This window comes from Chiloscyllium punctatum, chromosome 13, assembly GCF_047496795.1.
Source record: "Chiloscyllium punctatum isolate Juve2018m chromosome 13, sChiPun1.3, whole genome shotgun sequence".
Taxonomy (NCBI): domain Eukaryota; kingdom Metazoa; phylum Chordata; class Chondrichthyes; order Orectolobiformes; family Hemiscylliidae; genus Chiloscyllium; species Chiloscyllium punctatum.
In genome coordinates, this window is record NC_092751.1 from 96746915 (window position 1) to 96766722 (window position 19808).

General features: G+C 37.9%; 1 protein-coding gene across 17 annotated transcripts in view; it reads right to left on the reverse strand.

The window, feature by feature from the left end:
• LOC140484688 (disks large homolog 5-like) overlaps positions 1 to 19808 on the reverse strand; it is a 218127-nt gene that overhangs the window by 113363 nt on the left and 84956 nt on the right. For all 17 annotated transcript variants that reach the window (XM_072583361.1, XM_072583358.1, XM_072583357.1 and 14 more), the window contains exons 3-6: positions 16558 to 16626; positions 14327 to 14501; positions 13166 to 13309; positions 10210 to 10393 (exon numbers count right to left, since the gene is read on the reverse strand). In XM_072583361.1, the coding sequence (XP_072439462.1) occupies positions 10210 to 10393; positions 13166 to 13309; positions 14327 to 14501; positions 16558 to 16626 (572 nt within the window). The remainder of the gene's footprint in view (positions 1 to 10209; positions 10394 to 13165; positions 13310 to 14326; positions 14502 to 16557; positions 16627 to 19808) is intronic.

Consider the following 19808-nt stretch of genomic DNA (forward strand, 5'->3'; position numbering starts at 1 on the left):
TAATTATCAGATCATTAAATGGAGGAGCAGACCTCATGAGCTGAATGGCCTACTTCTACTCTTATAGAGATATAGCAAACTGCTCACTAGTTTGAATGCGTACTATGGAAATACACCGTGCAGTGATGCAAGTATGCAAGTGTTACTATTTCATTACAAAAGTAAATTTCACTTTAAAACACTGACCAAAATTAAATAATACTACTTGGAAGAAACTTTATGAAGGAATCAATGCGGTCATGTCTGAAGATTTGCTTGGCATCAAAAAGAACCCATCTCTAAATGATCCACTGCAAATTATTAAGCTACTTTGTTTCACGCAAGACTTTTAGTTCATAATTCTAAGAAATTAATTATTCTTCACGTGCAAATTTAAGGAGACATAAAATATACTCATATTTGGTTACATTTAATTCACATTAAGAAGCCTTACAGATAAAAATATCTAATTCCTGCACATATGAAGGATTGAGAAACATAAATGGCCCTGTAACTTCTGAAACGTTATAAACAAACTTTAGAAAGACAAAACTTCACTTGTGTCAACCACAGTGGCCTTTGACTTTCACGCCTATCAAGTGGTTACATTGTTTACACAAACTCTGGTTTTGATTCCTAAAGTTTAGCTTTAACTTGCAGTTCAGGAATTCCTTTTCAGCCAAATAAAGTCAGCTCAACAAACACTTCTGCTTATTTTGACATACAGTGGCTGGTTTAACAAACTAAGCTCTTTCCTGCATCAAATGAACCACGGATTTAACATTTCCAAGAATCTTTGCCACATCATTGCTTCAGTTCTTTCTTTCCAAACCATGAACTTTTCTATAAAATCTCCCCCTTGGAGTTGTGTCAACTAAATGTTTATAGATAGTTCCAAAATGTTCACTTCATTCAATTTGCAAGGGCTTTCTTTTTCTAATCTGAACTTAAAATGCATTCATCAAACAAGTAGCATTGTCCTACATGAATAGAAGCTATGAACCTGAATAAGCAGGCTTTATTCAATCATTCCCTTGGCCTTTAAGTGTCTCAGGCCTGAAGGAGAAAGTCATCTATCTGAAGATCCTTTTTAAAAAAAGCTGATGCATCACTATCAGAAATAAAAGCAGCAGACTTCACTATCAACTAACTTTATAAGCAACAGATTTCCCCCGATTTAATTTTCTATAAACATTTTTTAACATATCAAGCCAATTAAAACCTGTTATTTAATTCAGTTTATTTACCATAGTTTGAGCATTAATGACAATTGGAGAAAAGCATTTAATCATTGATGGTTTTCAAAAAAATCACCGTGATAATGCAAGTACAATGAAGAGATAAATCACCCTTACATTTCCTTCTGCTCTAATTAAGTTAACAATTCAAGGAACATATTTACCCCAATTATACCTCGTAAAAACTACTCGTTTGGAATAGGCAACATTTGGGATTCAGAAAGACCTAATGTTCAAATGTAGAGCTCCCACATAATGAAAGAAACGCAAAATTATTCATTAAAGAATTGATTTCATTTGACAATTTTGACAGTTGCTCAGAGATCTGCATACTTATAGCTCCCTCCCTGCTAGATATCACTCTGCATTGTTGACAGATAGTAACATTCCAAATTTATATGGGTCCAGATTGGTGCCTGGATTAGTTTGAAGTAGCAATCCCTTTTGTTTTCAAGGGGTAGCCATGCAGTGACTTAGCGTGAATTTCAATGCAGCAAGTTGGACTGGAAGTATATGCTGTGCACAAATTTCAAATCTATGAACTTAGATGTAAAATGACTAACAAATTCGGAAAAAAACAATTTGCAATGATTTATCTAGTTTTACACTTGGAAATTCCTGCTCATAAATTAAGGAGTGGCATAATGATAGGTCTCAGATTCATGGCTGCTACGCCACACAGCAACTCTTGAATTTACATGCACAGGTTCAAGATGAACGAAGAATGAAAATAATATGCATTTCTTCCCAAATACTGTGCCACCAACCTCACGTCAACAGTCTGTGCCTTTCCCATGGAGTCCAGAAGCATGTGCTCAACATAAAAGTTTTAATTTCCACTTTAAAAATATACATTTTGGCTCAGTTTATCAATCAGGTTATTATTTCTCTGTCCACATACAGTATGTTCTCTAATCTCCCACAGAGGAGATTTTCTTCCCCTTCATATTCCCACAATTTGCAGATGCATTTTCCACTTGTATAGCCTGTCCAGTTTAGAAACATTCTCCCACTTTGTCAGTTTAGTGGCTCCTGTCCTCATCTATTTAAAGACTAAGAATTTCCAGTTGTTCCAAGCAATTATTTTCAACTGGAATCAAGTGACAGGGTAAAGTAAGTGTTGCAAAACAATATTAAAATTGAACAAGCAGAAGATCAAGAAATGGGATGAAAACAAGATTCAAGGGAGATAATTTCAGGCAGCAAATTATCTATCGCAAGAGAACTTTTGGTTTGCTACTGAGGTGGAATCTGGATATGTATGAGAGGGGGACAGGAAATGGGGAAAGGAAACAAAATAAGAAAATCAATAATACTTATCTTCATACCTCTCCAAGCATCTAGTTGGAAATGTATCAATGATGGGTATCCAAATCCATTTTTTTAAAATGAGGAATTGTGTTGCACACAAGTGCACCATAGAAAAGAAAACTTTTTAGATGTTAGAAGTCCTCAAAAAGTCAAAAACAAATCTGTACATCCTGAAATTTGAGGATTTTCGCAAAATGTTACTTTGTGTAGAATAATGTTCAAGAATAAGCACAATTCTCTATTGAATTATTTACAGGATAATTACAGGATAAATCAGACTATAAGAGTGATTGGGAATGAATGCATTGCTCATTGTTCACAGATCTTCCCTGACACATTACAGAAAGCAAATCTATTCTTTCTCCCAGTTCTGAGCTTCTACAAAATGGTGTATTAAATTATTCAACTTCTTTGACAAAGAGCAGGATTCTCCTGAGTACTCAGGTGGCTAAATTTGGCAGTCTCTGGCAGTTATATAACACCACTAAAAAAACAAAGCCTTTTCATGAAGCTGGGTTGATAGATCACAACGTATAGTTTTTGCCACTTATCCTAATGGCTGCAATAGGATAAAGGAATACAAGGAACTCTCCTACAGCAATGCCCTATGAAATGAAAAAATCTCTTTTTACAGTCTACACAGTTCCACTCAATCTAAGCACAACAGCAATTCATCCATCATTGTAATATAGCAAACCTAAAGTAACACAAGGTTACCTGATACTGGAAGCAGTGGAACTTCCCCAACCTTACTATTTACTTATCTCTTCATGAAACATGCTTTGAATGCAAGTAAAAGCTAAACCATGCCTTCTTAAAAATACCTTATCCTGAATTATCAATATGTAAGAAATGCTGATGGTATATTGTTATTATCTCAGAACAATGATTTGAAAGTGGAGGAAAAACAGAACTGTGTTTAAGTTCTGTGGATGAAAGTTACTTTTTTCTGAAAAGAGACCAAAAGATCGTTTTTGAATAGAGCTAAAATATCACTCTAGAAAAGCATGTAAAGCTAGATAAACTAATTAAACTGATGAAATGCTTACGAGGTTAAACTTGTAGGAATACAGACAATTAGACCTAGGGCTATAATCATATTTCAGATGGGAGAAAAACAATTTCATACTAACAGTAGGGCAGTTTATTTTGCATTAGTCGTGATACAAGGTACTTCCTTATGTGTATATTGATACCACTTATTTTGGAGTGTGGACTTTGAACTATTGGCACATGGGATTCGGTTTTGTGTGTAAAGGACTTAACAATGAAATTGCCAGTACTTCTGGAACCGTGGTGTGACAGAAGGATAGGTGATAAAGGGGATTTGTTTGCATTGGGAGAGTTTTACAAGTGGACAGAGTAAACATTAGCTCAGCTTGCTTTCTGCTTGGATGGTTCAAGAGTTTCTTTCTCAGTTTGCACCAGAATCCTGGTGTAAGTTATATTTTTCAAACATTTTCTCCTCTAGAAAATGATCAGTTTAGGATTGCTCGGAAATAGGTTACCCCAGCCTAATGATTTAAGCTTAAAATGTTCCAGACAAATATTGTTTGGTTAGGTTCCTGAAAGGGTTATGTGAAATTCAGGAAGTTTAAGATCAGTGGTGTGACAAATCAAGGAAGAAGTTACTAAACTTTCAAGACTAGGAATTGAGGGAAAGTTAAGTTAAATCTGTAGATGTGATAGAAAAAAGAACTCTCTCTAGTATTTGAGGTGATGGAGCTGGGACACACAGGATTGTATTTTTACAGTGTTTCAAAATTTTTCAAATTATGTTAAATGTAAACAGTTTGGTTTATGCTTTTCCCTTTTCAGTAATAAACTACTTTTTATTGTTAAAAGCAAGTTTGCAGTAGTACATGCTTGTGTTTCAATAAGCTGGTTAAATAAGACAAAATGAAATGATTTACTAAGCCTGATTTCAACACAGAATCTGATGTGTAATCAGATCACAACACAACGCAGCGTTTCTGAGTTGGAAAGAACTCTAAAACTGATTTAACAACTTAAGTAGATAGCGCTTTTCTTAAAATTTAGAGAAATGGCCGGTGTCTGTTTATTGCAATGAGACAGTAATGTGGAGAATCACATCTGATGAATATATAGAAATCACCAAAACGAAATGCTTGCCACAACTGTCAGTTAAATACAAACCTAAAGAGTTAAGGAGTGCTACTTCACTGGGACTGTGTGTCCATAAAGGATATTTTGGGAAAAGGGTTGAACCGTTCTTTTTGCTGTTCATGTTAACACCTTTCTAAATTGCCATATATGAACACAGGCTTTTTCAAATTTGTGTAATAAACTTGTGCTCTTTGTTAAAAGAACATTGGCAGTCTTGTACAAATATGCTTAGTTTCTGGCCATCGTGGTAATCAAACGGCAAAATTAAAACATGGTCTATCAATCCATGTTTCACGCTAAGATCTAACTTATTTGGTATTATCATTAGCTGGGATCTTCCGCTTGGGACCCCCCCCAACCACACAGCATCAATGTTGACTTCACCAGTTTCCCCATCTCCCCTCTCCCCCACCCCGTCCCAGATCCAACCCACCAACTTGACACTGCCCTCTTGAACTGTTTGACCTGTCCATCTTCCTTCCCACCTATCCATTCCACCCTCCCCTCTGACCTATCACTAGCAACCCCCACCTGCATCTACCTATCGCTTTCCCAGCCCCCTTAACCTTCAACACACATTCCCGATGAAGGGCTAATGTCTGAACGTTAACTACCCTGCTCCTTGGATGCTGCCTGACCTGCTGTGCTTTTGCAGTGCCACACGTTTTTGACTGGGATCTAGCATCTTAATGTACTAGAGACATATTTTGCCTCCCATGGTAAATTTATTGTTTTTGTGAAGCAAAGAAAGAAGATGTATTTACACAATACATTTTAAAAAACTGTCAAAAAATGGCATTCCACAATTAACAAAGTACTTTGTGAAATGCCACAAGAAAGTCTGGTAGCCAATTTCTACACAATGTCTGCTTTTGATGCTAAGGAAGCACTATTGGTCAAATACAGCAAGGCTAATTGTGGTAGGAGGGGGTAATCGGGCAACTGTTGCATCTCCTGCACATTTTGAAACTTCGCTCATAGATGTATTTACAATTTGATTACCATGATGGTCAGACACTAAGTATATTTGCACAAGACTAGACCAGCATTCATTGTCCATCTCTTGCTGCCCTTGAGAAGATGGTGGTGAGCTGCGTTCTTGAATTATTGCAGTCCACATTCTAGACCAAAAACACTATTTAGGGAGGGAGTTCCAGGATTTTTACTCAGCAACACTAAAGGAATGGCAATATATTTCCAAGCTAGGATGGTGAGTGGCTTGAAGAGGAACGTGCAGATGATGGTGGTGCTCCATGCATCAGTTTCCCTTGCTCTGCTAATGGTGGTGGTCATGGGTTTGGAAGGTGCTGTCTAAGGAGCCTTGGAAAATTTCTGCAGTGCATCTTGGAGATGGTACTCACAATTGCGACTGAGCGTCAACAGTATAAGTGAATGTTTGTGGTTGAGGTGCCAATCAAGTGGGCTGCTTTGCCCTGCATGGTATAAAGCTCAAGTGTTGTTGAAGCTGCACTCATCCAGACAAACAGGGAGAATTCTATCACATTCCCGACTTGCATCTTGTTACCAGAGCATACAAGTTCTGGGGAGTCAGGTGGTGAATTACTTGCTGTAGGATTCCAAACCTCTGATCTGAACTTGTTGCCATAGTATTTACATGGTTAGTCCAGTTCAGGTTCTGGTCAGCCCACAGAATACTAATAGCATGGGATTCCCCATATTTACAAATCATGACCCCTAGTTTTGATTCTTTAACATGAGAACATTCTTGAGAATTCTTTCTTCCCTGTTGTTGCTGATAGGTGTCTTCCTCTATCTCATACATTAATGCCAGAGATATTTGAGCCATTTTGCATAACGCTCTTAACAAATATAGATGTTCTGATGGGTCTGGAGTTACATATAGGCCAAACCAGGTGAAGACAACATATTTGGTTCCCTCCCTTAGTGAACCAGATGGAGTTTTACGACAATAGTTACACTACACCACCTAGCTTTTAGTTTCAGAAATTTTAAAAATTGATTTCGAATTTTCCCCACAGTGGGATTCAAACCATGTCCCCAAAGCATTAGCCGGAGTCTCTGGATTACTAGTCAAATGACATACGCTGCTACGCCAACACCTCTACATCAGTTTTTAGAACTGCAGTTTTATTTTTTCTAATTTAGTCTTCTGAGCTGTAACAGACTCGAGGTGTGTTGGATTCATGTTAGATGCAAGGCCTCAAATGATTTGGAGTAAAGCCTGGAGAGTTAGATTTAGAGTTCAGCACCACTGCATTCAAAAATGCTCGCAAGTTTTGAGAAGATTTGTAGCTCAGGTTGAGGTTCTGGATGTAAGTTTGCTCGCTGAGCTGGAAAGTTCATTTTCAGACATATCGTCACCATTCTAGGTAACATCTTCAGTGAGCCTCCGGATAAAGCACTGGTGTTTCCTGCTCTCTATTTATATGTTTGGGTTTCCTTGGTTGGCAATGTCATTTCCAGTGGTGATGTCATTTCCTGTTCTTTTTCTCAGGGGGTGGTAAATGGGATCCAAGTCAAATGTGTTTGTTGATACAATTCCAGTTGGAATGCCATACATCTCCTTTGATTTAACAGCTCTGTTCACATCAATCAACATCAATCTAGCCAAGGAAACACTGACTACACTGCTAGAAGACCCAAAGACACATACACCAAACACCACCAACTTCATCAACAAGGACAGTATTGACAAGCTAGTGGACACACTTCACCTTCAACAACAAAACCTACAGGCAAACCAACGAAACACCCATGGGATCTCTGATATCAGGATTCTTAGCCGAGGCAGGAATGCAGAGACTTAAACAACTCTGCCAACCATCCAACCCAAACTCTGGATCCGCTACGTGGATGACACCTTTGTCATCACTAAACAAAACAAATTAGAGGAAACCTTCAAGACCATCAATAGTACCCTTACTGACATAAAATTCACTAAAGAGGAGGAAGAGAACAACAAACTGCCATTCCTAGATGTCACAGTAGAGCAAACAGCCAATGGGGAACTGCAAATCAGCGTCTACAGGAAAACAACACATACGGACCAAATATTGAACTACAGAAGCAATCATCCCAACACCCAGAAACGAAGCTGCATCAGAACATTATTTCAATGAGGCACCACACACTGCAGCAAAGAGGAACTACAAAAAACAGAGGAAAATCACCAAAACTGTGTATTCAAAAAGAATGGGTACCCAATGAACACAGTCCGCCGCTTTCTCAACAACAAATCCAAACAAGCAAACAAAACATGTCCAGAAACCCTAGCCACTCTCCTGTACATCAAAGGCATCTTGGAAATGACTGCCAGACTATTCAGACCCCTTGGCATCATGGTCGCCCACAAACCTACCAACACACTAAAACAGCAGCTAATGAATTTCAAAGACCCTATACAGACAACAAGCAAAACTAATTTCATTTACAAAGTACCTTGCAAGAACTGTGACAAACACTACTTGGACAAACAGGCAGAAAACTAGCCACTAGGATACATGAACATCAACTAGCCACAAAACGACATGACCCTCTCTCACTCGTACCCTTACATACAGTTAAGAAAGGACACCGCTTCGACTGGGACAAGACATCCATCCAAGGACAAGCCAAACAAAGACACCCATGAGAATTCCTCGAAGCATGACATTCCAACCGGAACTCTATCACCAAACACATTCAGTTGAACCCCATTTACCACCCCCTGAGAAAAAGAACAGGACCAACCCAAGGAAACCCAAACATAGAAATAGAAAGCAGGGAACACCAGCAGTGCTTTGTCCAGTGGCTCACTGAAGATGTTACCTAGTATGGTAACAAAATGTCTGAAAATGAACCTTCCAACTCAGCGAACCACTGGGTGCTCACATAGACTCAGATACACAATCTTATTCAGACCACCCTTCACCTTCACAGTTTTCAGATAGAAAAATCTTCCAAATTTCTTTCCATGACTTATGTATTCCATAACTGGCACAAATGGCACAGTGGCTCAGCGGTTAGCATTGCTGCCTCACAGCGCCAAGGACCCGGGTTCGATTCCAGCCCCGGACGACCGCGTGCGAAGTTTGCACATTATCCCAGTGCCTGCATGAGTTTCCTCCAGGTGCTCTAGTTTCCTCCCACAATCCAAAGATGTGCAAGGCAGGTGAATTGGCTGTGCTAAATTGCCCACAGTATTCAGACATGTGTAGATTAGATGCATTATTCAGAGGAAATGTAGAATAATAGGGTAGAGGAGTGGGTGTGGTGGGTTACTCAGCAGAGGGTTGGTGTGGAGTAGTTGGGCCAAATGGCCTGTTTCGACACTGTAGGGACTACATGAATACCAATCTTAAGCTCTGCTGGCTCCACTACACCCTTGATTGATGATAGCCCTAATCTTTGCAGACCTTCTGTTTTCAACTTTATGTTTCAGCAGCAGCCTTTTATGTGTCAGATCCTATACCTACTATTCAATAGAACAGATATTATCTTTTCACTCCTACCTGTAGGATTCTGAAAGTGCTGAAGTGTTACCTCTTACCATTGTCTGTAATTTTTGGAATCACTCCCACCTTAAGCTGTTACATCCCTCCTTTTGAAGCTCAATGAGGTTTTGAACACTAACTTCCAGATTATCTCATTGTCATGTTGCGCCTTACACCAAGAAAGGACCAGTATCACTTTGATTGACTGCAACTCTCAAAAATGCAGCTTAGGCCCATTTCACTGTGCTCCAACTGGGGTTGTGTTCACAAATGACAAATATTGAATCTTGCAATCAATCATCACAAAGGAAAGCATCCCATGTTATAACTATCGAACAAAACTCTCCCAATGCAGCTTGAAGTCAAATTCACAAAAATAAATTCTCAAGTTACCATTATGTATCAATTATTCAGCAGTTTTCAACAGGTAAAACCTTGTGGAAAAGTGGACTTGAGAGCTGTGAACTTCATAATATCGAAATTGAAGATATTTCAAAATATCTTCGGTAACAGTTATAATGGCAATTGTGTAACCAAAGATTTTCTGTATGGTTTTGACAAATTGTGTTTATTTTACAATATCAAAAGCAATGTCATAAAATGAAATCTAGTGCACCTCAAGATACATTAGTCCTTTTAGAATCTTTCACTGCTCCACTCCCTGGGCCCTCCCATAGTTTCCCATTTTACAGCCTTACTCTGTCCAAACCTGCTGGCTCAGCATAGAAACCAATAAACATTTAGATACTCCATAGAACAGATCAGTAATTCTTCAATGCTCCAAAAAGGCCGTATCTGAGGTCTTATAATAGCCTTCTGGCTGTGCATTATTACTTGGTAACAGTGGTAATTACTGGCAACCAAAGAATAAGAATCCCATACAAGACCCCTTCCAGTCCCTTATGTGGCATTTTGCTGGCCTCTGCTCATTGTTCCTATTCACTGTTATCACAAGCAGAAGGGGAGAAATTCCGAACAAAATCGATGACGGATGCTCTGAACTATTTTGAAATTTAACTCAGTATGATTGATGATAGGTGAGAGACAACTTTAATCATATAATTCAGAAAAATATTCTTCATCATGTACTCAACACCTACTTGTTGCTGCTGACTGCGTAGATCAGTGATTTCCTTCTGATCTTCATCATGGAGCCTCTTTAATTCCTCACAGGTCTGTTGAATGTGATTGTGTTCCCGTAGCAACTGGGTGTTCTCCCTTTTGATGGCCTCCATTTCTTCTTTGAGTTGAGACTGATCATTTCGCAGGCGGCTGTGCAATGTGCTGAAAGACAAGAGGAGGGATTTTGGAAAAACTAGTATGATTTTCTTGTTGCACCATCAGTGTGACCTATTAGAATGTGATCATTGTAAATAATTTACAATTCATGTACAGAATGTGGCCTCTACTTTTCAAGCTAAAGATGGACTTGTTTATTTCTGAAAAGCTGATCTCTTTTCTCCACATCCTACAGTGTAACCTGTGCTGACCCCAGGTAACAAAATACCATATAAGCCAGCTGCTAGGATCTGGATGAACAGACTATAATAACTTCAAGAACATAACACATGAAAGAACCAATGATAAGAAAATAAATGTCAGCACTCCAGGATTAAAAAAAAACAAAGAAGAATCTTTACTGTGCAAACTAGAATAAAACAAACGTAAGCAATAAGGACCAAACAGATATGCCAACTAGAAAAGAAACAAAACTCAAAGACAAATGGTAAATTATAGCTCAGATTTTATACAACTCCAACTAGTATCAAGACATTAGAAAATCAGAAAACATGACTGTCTCTATATTTTGGAAATGCCCATTCCAGTTGATACAGTTTTGTTGTCCGCTACATTTAACATGTTAACACATACTGGAGTCAAATATCTTGAAATCGACTTACAACGTTAATTTTCACAAGGCTATGTCATCAAAGCCTGGGGTCGAGCTTTCTCATGTTACTGCACAAGACACACACAAATGACTTACTGCACTGACACAATGACAGAGAAAGTGACTGAAGATGAGATGGGTGCCTTTATATTGGAATAAAATGTGAAGTTGCCATAATATTATCTGACTATCGGTCTGCTCCACGTTCAGGGGGCAGAAGGGGAAGAGACAGCAAGATTGAGAGCGCAAGCAAGAGAGAGCGCGAGTGAGAGCGAATATTGGTGGTGATTTAGCCTGATGATCACCAAACCTCAGGCAAGGGGAGAGATTGAGATGGAGATGGAGATTCCTTCCTGGTAATCTCAGCTGGTGTCGGTGTGGGAATTGAATCCATATTATTGGCATCACTGTATCAAAGCTCAGCTGTCCAGCCAACTGAACTGACAGAATATCCAGGAGTAACTAACTGTGCAAAGGGACAAAAGTATTTTATAATATTTTATTTGAACTACAGAACTATTTCATCTTGATAGGTTGTTTTTGACAGTAATATTTTATACTGTGATGTCATTGGGGGTGGATATGTATTATTAGTTGTAGATGTGTGTGCTTGTTGTTTGACTTGTATCTTAAGTATCTAAGTTGTCATCCTATCTGACAGGTGCTTGATGACGTGAAGTTTGGATGCATCATCCATTCTTTTGGAGAACTTGGTCATTGTTACGTAACACCACAAGACTTAGACTGGACACAAGGTCTCAATATCTTGCCACAAATTCTTGCGCTTGTACGAAGATCTTGATTTCATATGCTATCTTCCGATTCAAGTTTAATAAGTGTCTGCTTGTTCATTGCTCATGATCTTGCATAATTTTCTCCCTTCTTTTCAACAATGCATTGCACACAAGTGATTGGGTCATGCAGGTATAGGAGGGAGGAACAACCTGTTCACAGAGATTATTACACAGTGAAACATGTGTGACTTGAACCAAGGCTTCCTTTCCCAGAGGTAGAGGTGCCACTACTGAACTAAAAAAGCCCTTGTATGAGCATTTTAGTTAATTTAATCAGCCAGTTCTGAAATGTTTTACACACCTCCAGGGCAGGTAGGACTGGAACCAGGGCCTTCTAGCCTAGAGATTGGGACACAAAAGCCCCTCAAAGGTTTGCCTCTACCCCAATTTCTTTTTTCATCTGCACTGATTCTAATGAAAAGGTGAGACACACAAATTGCTAGATATTTTCAAATTACAAATGAGACATCAGAAGACCAAAGCAAAGGTTTGTTGTGGCAAATCTCAGCAAGTAAGCATGCTATCTTGTATCCAACAAACTATTTCTAATCTTGATGTCATATTTAAACCGGAGATGATTTTCAACCATGTGTCCACATTAAGAGAATCTGTTTCCATCATCACCACATTGCCCCAATTTTAACCATCTTAGGCCTATTTGCTATTGTATTAAAACTCACCCATACCTTTGTTACCTCTAGATGTGATTATTTCTACACACTTCTGACCAGCATCATGGTTTACTCTCTACAAACTTGTAATCATGCAGAATGTCTCAGTCTGTTTCTTAACCCACAACTGTTATCCCATCACCCCTTTGTCAGCTTTGATAAAGGGTCAGTTAGACTCTAAACATCAGCTCTTTTCTCTCCTTACAGATGCTGCCAGACCTGCTGAGATTTTCCAGCATTTTCTCTTTTGGTTCCAGCATCTGCAGTAATTTGCTTTTGCCCCATCACCCCTGTTTTGCTAACTTTTATTACCTCTTTGTTAAGCAATACCATAATGATGATTGTCATTCTAGCTTTCAAATCCTTTCTTGACCTCACTGTATTCTCTGTAATCATCTCCAGTTCTACAACTCATTAAGATATCCACACTCCGTTATTCAGATTTCTTAAATATCCATGATTTTAATAATGTTACCATTGATTGCTGTGCCTTCAAATGCTTACGCCCTAAGCTCTGCAATACCATTGCTACACTTATCAATCTCAATTTCCTCCCTTATGATGCCTTTGGTCTTAAGCACCTACTTATAGGCTTCAGTGTCACACTTAGTTTTGAAATTCAATTTGAAATTTTGAAGTTCCTTGGGATGTTATGATATGTTAAAGGCACTTTATAAGTTGCTACTGCTGTTGCACTTACTGATAAAAATCTGCTTCTTTGACTGCCTCCTCACATTTCTTTAGTGTTTTTGTGTGTTGGTTCTGCAGAGACTGCAGATCCGACATGGCTTTCATGCACTGCATCTTCAGTCTCTCATAGTCATGGCTCGGCTTTGGGCTGGGTCTGTTGAGAAACAGATACCAGATATTAGTGATTGCAAAATCAAGGATTCACAAGATTAAGGAACATTAGAATCAGGAGTTACGCTGACCTTGAACAATTAGATCATGGCTCATCTACACTTCAATTCTACTTTCCTTCTTTCATTCTATATCCCTGCACACTCTTTACCAACAAAACGTAGTCAACCCCTGTATTCAAAGTTCTCATTGACTCTCGGTATTGACAGTGCTTTGGCCACATATACCTTTGAATTTTGACTCCTTTTACCTGAAAAAGTGCTGCTTGCTTTTCCTCTTCAATGACCCAGTTCTAACTTCTGTCTCCTAATATCTAAAAAGGTACCAGTTCAATAAAACTAGTTCTAAAAGAGAAAGTCTGCCTTTTAAAATTATATTTACATTTTAAATTGACCTTGAGGAAAAACATTAAAAGTTGTGATGTAACATTTGATTTTCCAGTCATCATGTTTTTCACGATACACTGCACTGATACAGAATATATTTAGGTACCATAAACGACATCTTTTGAAATATTGATCTAAATGTTGAAAAATATTTTCACCCCATTATATATCCAGTGGAGACTTCATTTCATTTGTGCATATGATTTTCCTACTTTCCAACAAAATCTGACACTCAAAATAGTAGCTGATAATGTGTTGCTGGAAAAGCGCAGCAGGTCAGGCAGCATCCAAGGAGCAGGAGAATCGACGGACTCTCAAAATAGTAGTCCAGTAGGTATTACAAAGAATACCTGGAGGTAATAATAATAATAATAGTAGTAATAATAAGTAAAAAAAATACACGTAGCCTCCTTAGTTTAAAGCAGTCTTCCCTTTTTAGCCACAGTCCAAATAAGGAAATAAAAAGATGTCATCTCTACAATTGCTTAACAGGTGTCACAATATTATAAATGTAACTGTTAAAGTCTCTGTAACAAGCATAAGATGCAAAATTGCTCTTTCAGAATTTAAAGAGTTTCATAAAGTACCCTGAAATAAAAGTTCAAGGTTCATACCTGCAATCATCGAACGTAGACCCAGGAGAAGAAAGTGCTAGCTGTTTACGTAACTCATCTCTTTCCCGAGTGACCTGTCGAAGTTGGAATACTATGGCTTCTAACTTCTCACTCATCTGCCTGGTATCCATGAGCATTGGTGGAGGAGAAGCAGCTTTCCCAGATGTACCTGTACCTATTTAAGGAAAATCAATCTGTGTTATTTTTTGGTAGAAAATTGGTGTGCAGTTAAAATCATTTGTAGCACTCACTAGCAATGTCTTACATTATTCCTGAGGACTACAATTTTAATTTATTCTCTAAACAGGACCTGAGAAAAATCAGGATGAGACTTTTATTAAAATAAAGGATATCTGGTCTACATGGACCAGTTGGACCGAAGGGTCAGTTTCCATGCTGTACAGCTCTATGACTCTAATTTGCTTAAACAGAAATTTATAATTTTCTCCATCAAGATTGTTATACTATGTTATATTATACATTTGCCAACAAGGGTTAGCTGCTTAGGAAACTGCAAAAGATTTTGTTTCTGTTGGATACGAAACAGTATATATTTCAAGATAGCGTTCATTTTTTAATGGAAAATTTGTCAAAATATTTGTGATGAATTGATTATGGCAATTATATTTTCCACAAATAAAATCACACAAAACCATGGAATTTTACAGTTTGGAGTGTTCCATTTGGTGCCAAATCCCAGCCCACTTCCCATACTCCTCTTTCAAATATTTCCTCACTTCCCTTTCTAAAATTATTGATCGGGATTCTGCTTCCAACTGATGGGAGACTTATGCTGTCACAATCATTTGGGTAAAAGCATTTTTTCATCTTCTCCCTTCTCAGTATATTGATGATTGAAATTCAATGTCTTCTAATTACAAATTCAAAGATCAGTGGAAAGTTTTATTTTCTAATTTACCTTAAAGACTCAATTTTCAACATACTGTGACATCTTAATTTTCTTTGTTCTAAAGAACAGAATTCTAGTTTATCTAGTCTCTCCTCAAAAACAAAAACCACTTATCCCAAACACCATGCTAGTGAAGCTCTTATGCATCACATCATTGACCTTTGCAAAGTAATGCATTCAAAACTGAACACAGAATTCTGTGGTTTAACCAATAATTTTATCATTTTGTACTTTATGCCCCATTTGTAAACCTGTTGAATGATGTTGTGTAAATAGGGGCGTTAAGACTTAAGTGATTAATTGCAGCTCACAGAATCATATATTACATAGCAGGCCATTTAGACCAAAGAGTTTGGGCTGAAGAGCAATCCAATCTGTTCTACTCCCCATTAATTTCTCATACCCCTGCAATTTATTTCTTTACAATACTCATGCAATTCCCTTGTGGAGGCTACTACAGATACATGCACTATTTAACCAACACAGTTTTCAAAATTCAAAAAACCTGTTACTTAAATAAAAGATGTTATTTATGCTGTCTCTGGTTCTTTTGCCAATCACCACCTTAGATTTGTGCGATTTGATTATTATTCTTCATTCATTGGAAAACACTTTGCCTCATTTATTTTATCTAAACCCTTCATAATTTTGAATACCTCTATTACATCTGTTCCGAACTTTCTCTGCCCTCAGCAAAATAATGCCAATTAACTCCAATGTATCTAAATCACAACTACTTTATCACTGGAAGAATTCTAGTAAATCTCTTCTATACCATCTCCAGAATCTTCAAGTCCTTCCAATTTTTTTTAGGATTGAATAGTTATTTTAAATACATAGCAATAAGACCAACGGTCAAACCTACAATCATCTATAGGCATGAAGTTATGCTAGAAGCGAAAAACTACTTATCTGTAAAGTATTGCCATCTGAAACAAATAATCATTGCATGCAGTGGGATTGTTCTTTAAACAGAGCTTGACAAGTTATTGAGGAAAGCACATTTATCTGTTGTAGAGGCTATGCAATAGAGAGTTTAGATAGTGATACATCATGAACAACTGTGGTTTCCTGGAGCTGTTTTAGAGTTGGAAAGGAATTTCCCACAGCTTGTCCTGGATTGTCCAAGGTTGCTTTTGTTTCTCTGAGCAGCTGCATCATTAAAAGTAGGATTACAACACACAGGGCTGTACTGTCTGATGGATGGATCTTTCACACCCTTCTTTTCATATGTTTGTATTTGGTTTCCATTATCAAAGATGAAGTATCTGAGTAAAAAGTAGGATCTGGACTGTATCACAGAGAAAGGTTGAAAACTCACCAATGCTGCTGAGGGAGCTGCTACTTTCTGAATCGGAAGGCATTGTTGACAGCACACTGTAGGTAGATCCTGTAGAAGCATACAACTTTAGACGCAAATTTCTTTCTCCTCTTAAAGTACTTTTTAATGTACAATTACTACTGGAATATAATGCAATGTGGAAACCAACTAGCATACAACAAACTTTCTGAAATATAGATTAAACAACTTGATAATCTATTTTAATCACAGGGTTTTCGGAATGTAAACCAGAACAGAGCAAGAGCTTCCTTGATCTTCTTTAGAGATCTATTTCATCAATCTTGGGGTGAAAAGATTATGGTCTTAATAGTGTGACTTTTCTTCGGAACTGCAATCAAGTGCCAGTCAACATTGCGAATTATGATTTTGGATTGGGACTCAACCCGGGCATTCTAGGACACAGAGTAGCAACGTTATTTGGTGCCGCAGATATTAACATCCCAAGGTTAGCAAAATTAGTCATTCCATATATCTTTTAATACCATACTGATCAGTTGAGTAATTGTGTGAACAGAACACAGTCCACAGATATTCCAAAGCTGTCAATTCTCAAATAACTGTAGCAAACAAAAGTGCAATTCTATTAACCGTGCTCAACAGCATAGCATTGAGGGGTTATGGATGTTCTTGTGCATACTTATAATCGCTAATGGATATGTTAACAAGAAAACTCCTGTTTGTAACAGTGGGGAAAAAAAACTCAGAAGATGCAACATTCTATCCATATTCCTTTATGCCTCAGAAACCCGGATAATATTTAAGGATCTGTGGAAGAAAATAAAGGCCTCAGATCCAGCTACTAAATTTATGGATAAAATTCTACTTGCAGATGATAAAAGCAAGTGATGAGAAGGTAAAAAAAAACCTCTAAAAGTGACATCTAGAAAAGAAACATCAGTATTTTGACCATTTGATCAAAGCTGAACGACTACAGAGATTTCTTTGAGGGGGAAAAGTGAAGGGCAGCAGGAAGAGGGAAGGACCAAGGCATAGTTGGATAACAGACAGCATACAGAGGTTGAGACACGTTGCAGTGGATGGGACAAAAGCTCTGTGTTGTTCCTCCAAACTGTATTACTAGCAAACTTTTAATGTTGCTTTATCTTTTTCCTTGATTGTCAAACTGAAAATAAGACAGTAGCTATAAAGAACCAAATTGGAAAGTGCAACTTGTTGGGCCGAAGGGCCTGTTTCCACACTGTAAGTAATCTAATCTAGAATGCACCACACAGACTGTATTCACAGTAGCAAAGCAACACAATTTAATTGAGTTCGAGGAAGGGCCACTTGAACTGAAACATTAACTGGTTTCTCTCCACAGATGCTGCCAGACCTGCTGAGCTTTTCCATCAATTTATTTTTGTTTCCGATTTGCACCATCTGCAGTTCTTTCAATTTAACACAATTTAATACCCATCTTCTTCACCTCCCCTCACAATATCTATCACCGGCATCAGAATGACCACTTATTATTGTAACTTAACAATTAACACTTGTGAAACCACTGTACTATCCATCTTAAATAGCTATGCCAATCCAAAACAGCGATTATCTAGTTGGATCTATTACAACTCTCTTGAGCCACACACATGGTCATTTAAACACATGGACTTTTACAAGTATGATACAGGCTATTAGTGATTGTAACAAGGTCAGACAGGTGGACATCATAGAATGAGTTCCCTGATTGGGGCTGTTAACCTGGTCCAGTCAGGGAATTCTGGGTGACAAACATAAACAAGAGTATCAGAAGTTCTGTTCACTCTGATAGCTGGCTCGGAGGAAGATGGACTAGCGTCAAGTACTATGCATATATACATAAAGGATGACTTGGTAACAGCACGTTGGCTTTTGAAATCATTTCAGCTGTATTCAATAAATCCATGACTGATAGATCAGCCCTTTGAGAGCATCTTAGATTAACTGGAACAATTTCTCGTTAGCAAAGTTCTAATGCACGTTTAAGATGTGAGCATGGGATACAGTTGTACATAGTCTGCAATGCTAAGTCACATGCTATTGGACACAGTGGTCTTGCTCTGAAAAGTGGAAAATTGCAAAGTAAAGCTAACATAAAATCTTTTTCTCTCAAAAAAAGGGGCATGTTGCCTTTTTTTATTTGCACATTCTTGTATGCTCCAATTAGTGCAAAACAAAAGGAAACTTTGGTGACACCTCTCTCTTTTCAACAATACATCTTCTGTTACATATAATCAATAAAATTTAACAATGAATTCTTGCACAACATGTACACTGCAGTCATTACAACTGTGAATGCATTAATTATCTAAGATACCATACAAATCTTTCTTTAATGTACCACCTGAGATAAAAAGGAAACATTTGGCCATATTTTGAACAAGTGTGTGGATTTTTCTTCACTGGCTATTTAAATATACATAGTACTAATTCCTCAATTTCAAAAGACATTACCTATGCACTAAGCTATTGATGTTGGATGCTGTCTGGAGAATGTAAATGTGAAAGTATGCTGTTCTCATATTAACACCACAAATAACAACTTGCAATATTATTTATTAAATGCAGACTTAGAAATTATAAAATTGAACAAATTTTCTGCTGAAATGATAAGACTTCAAAAATAAACACATAAGCAACACCACTGGGATGACTTGTTCAACAGCAGTGTCTAATGAGGCAGATTTAATAAATGGTCTCAGAGTAAAAGAACCCTAGGGAACAGTAACCATAACATAGTAGAATTTAGCATTCCACGTGAGAACGAGAAACTTGGGTCAAAAACAACTGTGTGAAAATTAAATAAGGGTAATTATGAAGCAATGAGGGCAAAGCTGGGTGGAGTGGACTGTCACTGGGAAAATGCTGGAGTCTATAATAAAGAATGAGACAGTCAGAATGTTTAGCAAGATTAAGTATAATCAAGCAGAGTTAGCATGGCTTCACGAAAGTGAAATCACATCAGACATTTGGATTGACAAGGATATTGCCAGGGTTGGAGGATTTGAGCTATAGGGAGAGGCTGAACAGGCTGGGGCTGTTTTCCCTGGAGTATCGGAGGCTGAGGGGTGACCTTATAGAGGTTTACAAAATTACGAGGGGCATGGACAGGGTAAATAGGCAAAGTCTTTTCCCTGGGGTCAGGGAGCCCAGAACTAGAGGGCATAGGTTTAGGGTGAGAGGGGAAAGATATAAGAGAGACCTAAGGGGTAACATTTTCACACAGAGGGTGGTACATGTATGGAATGAGC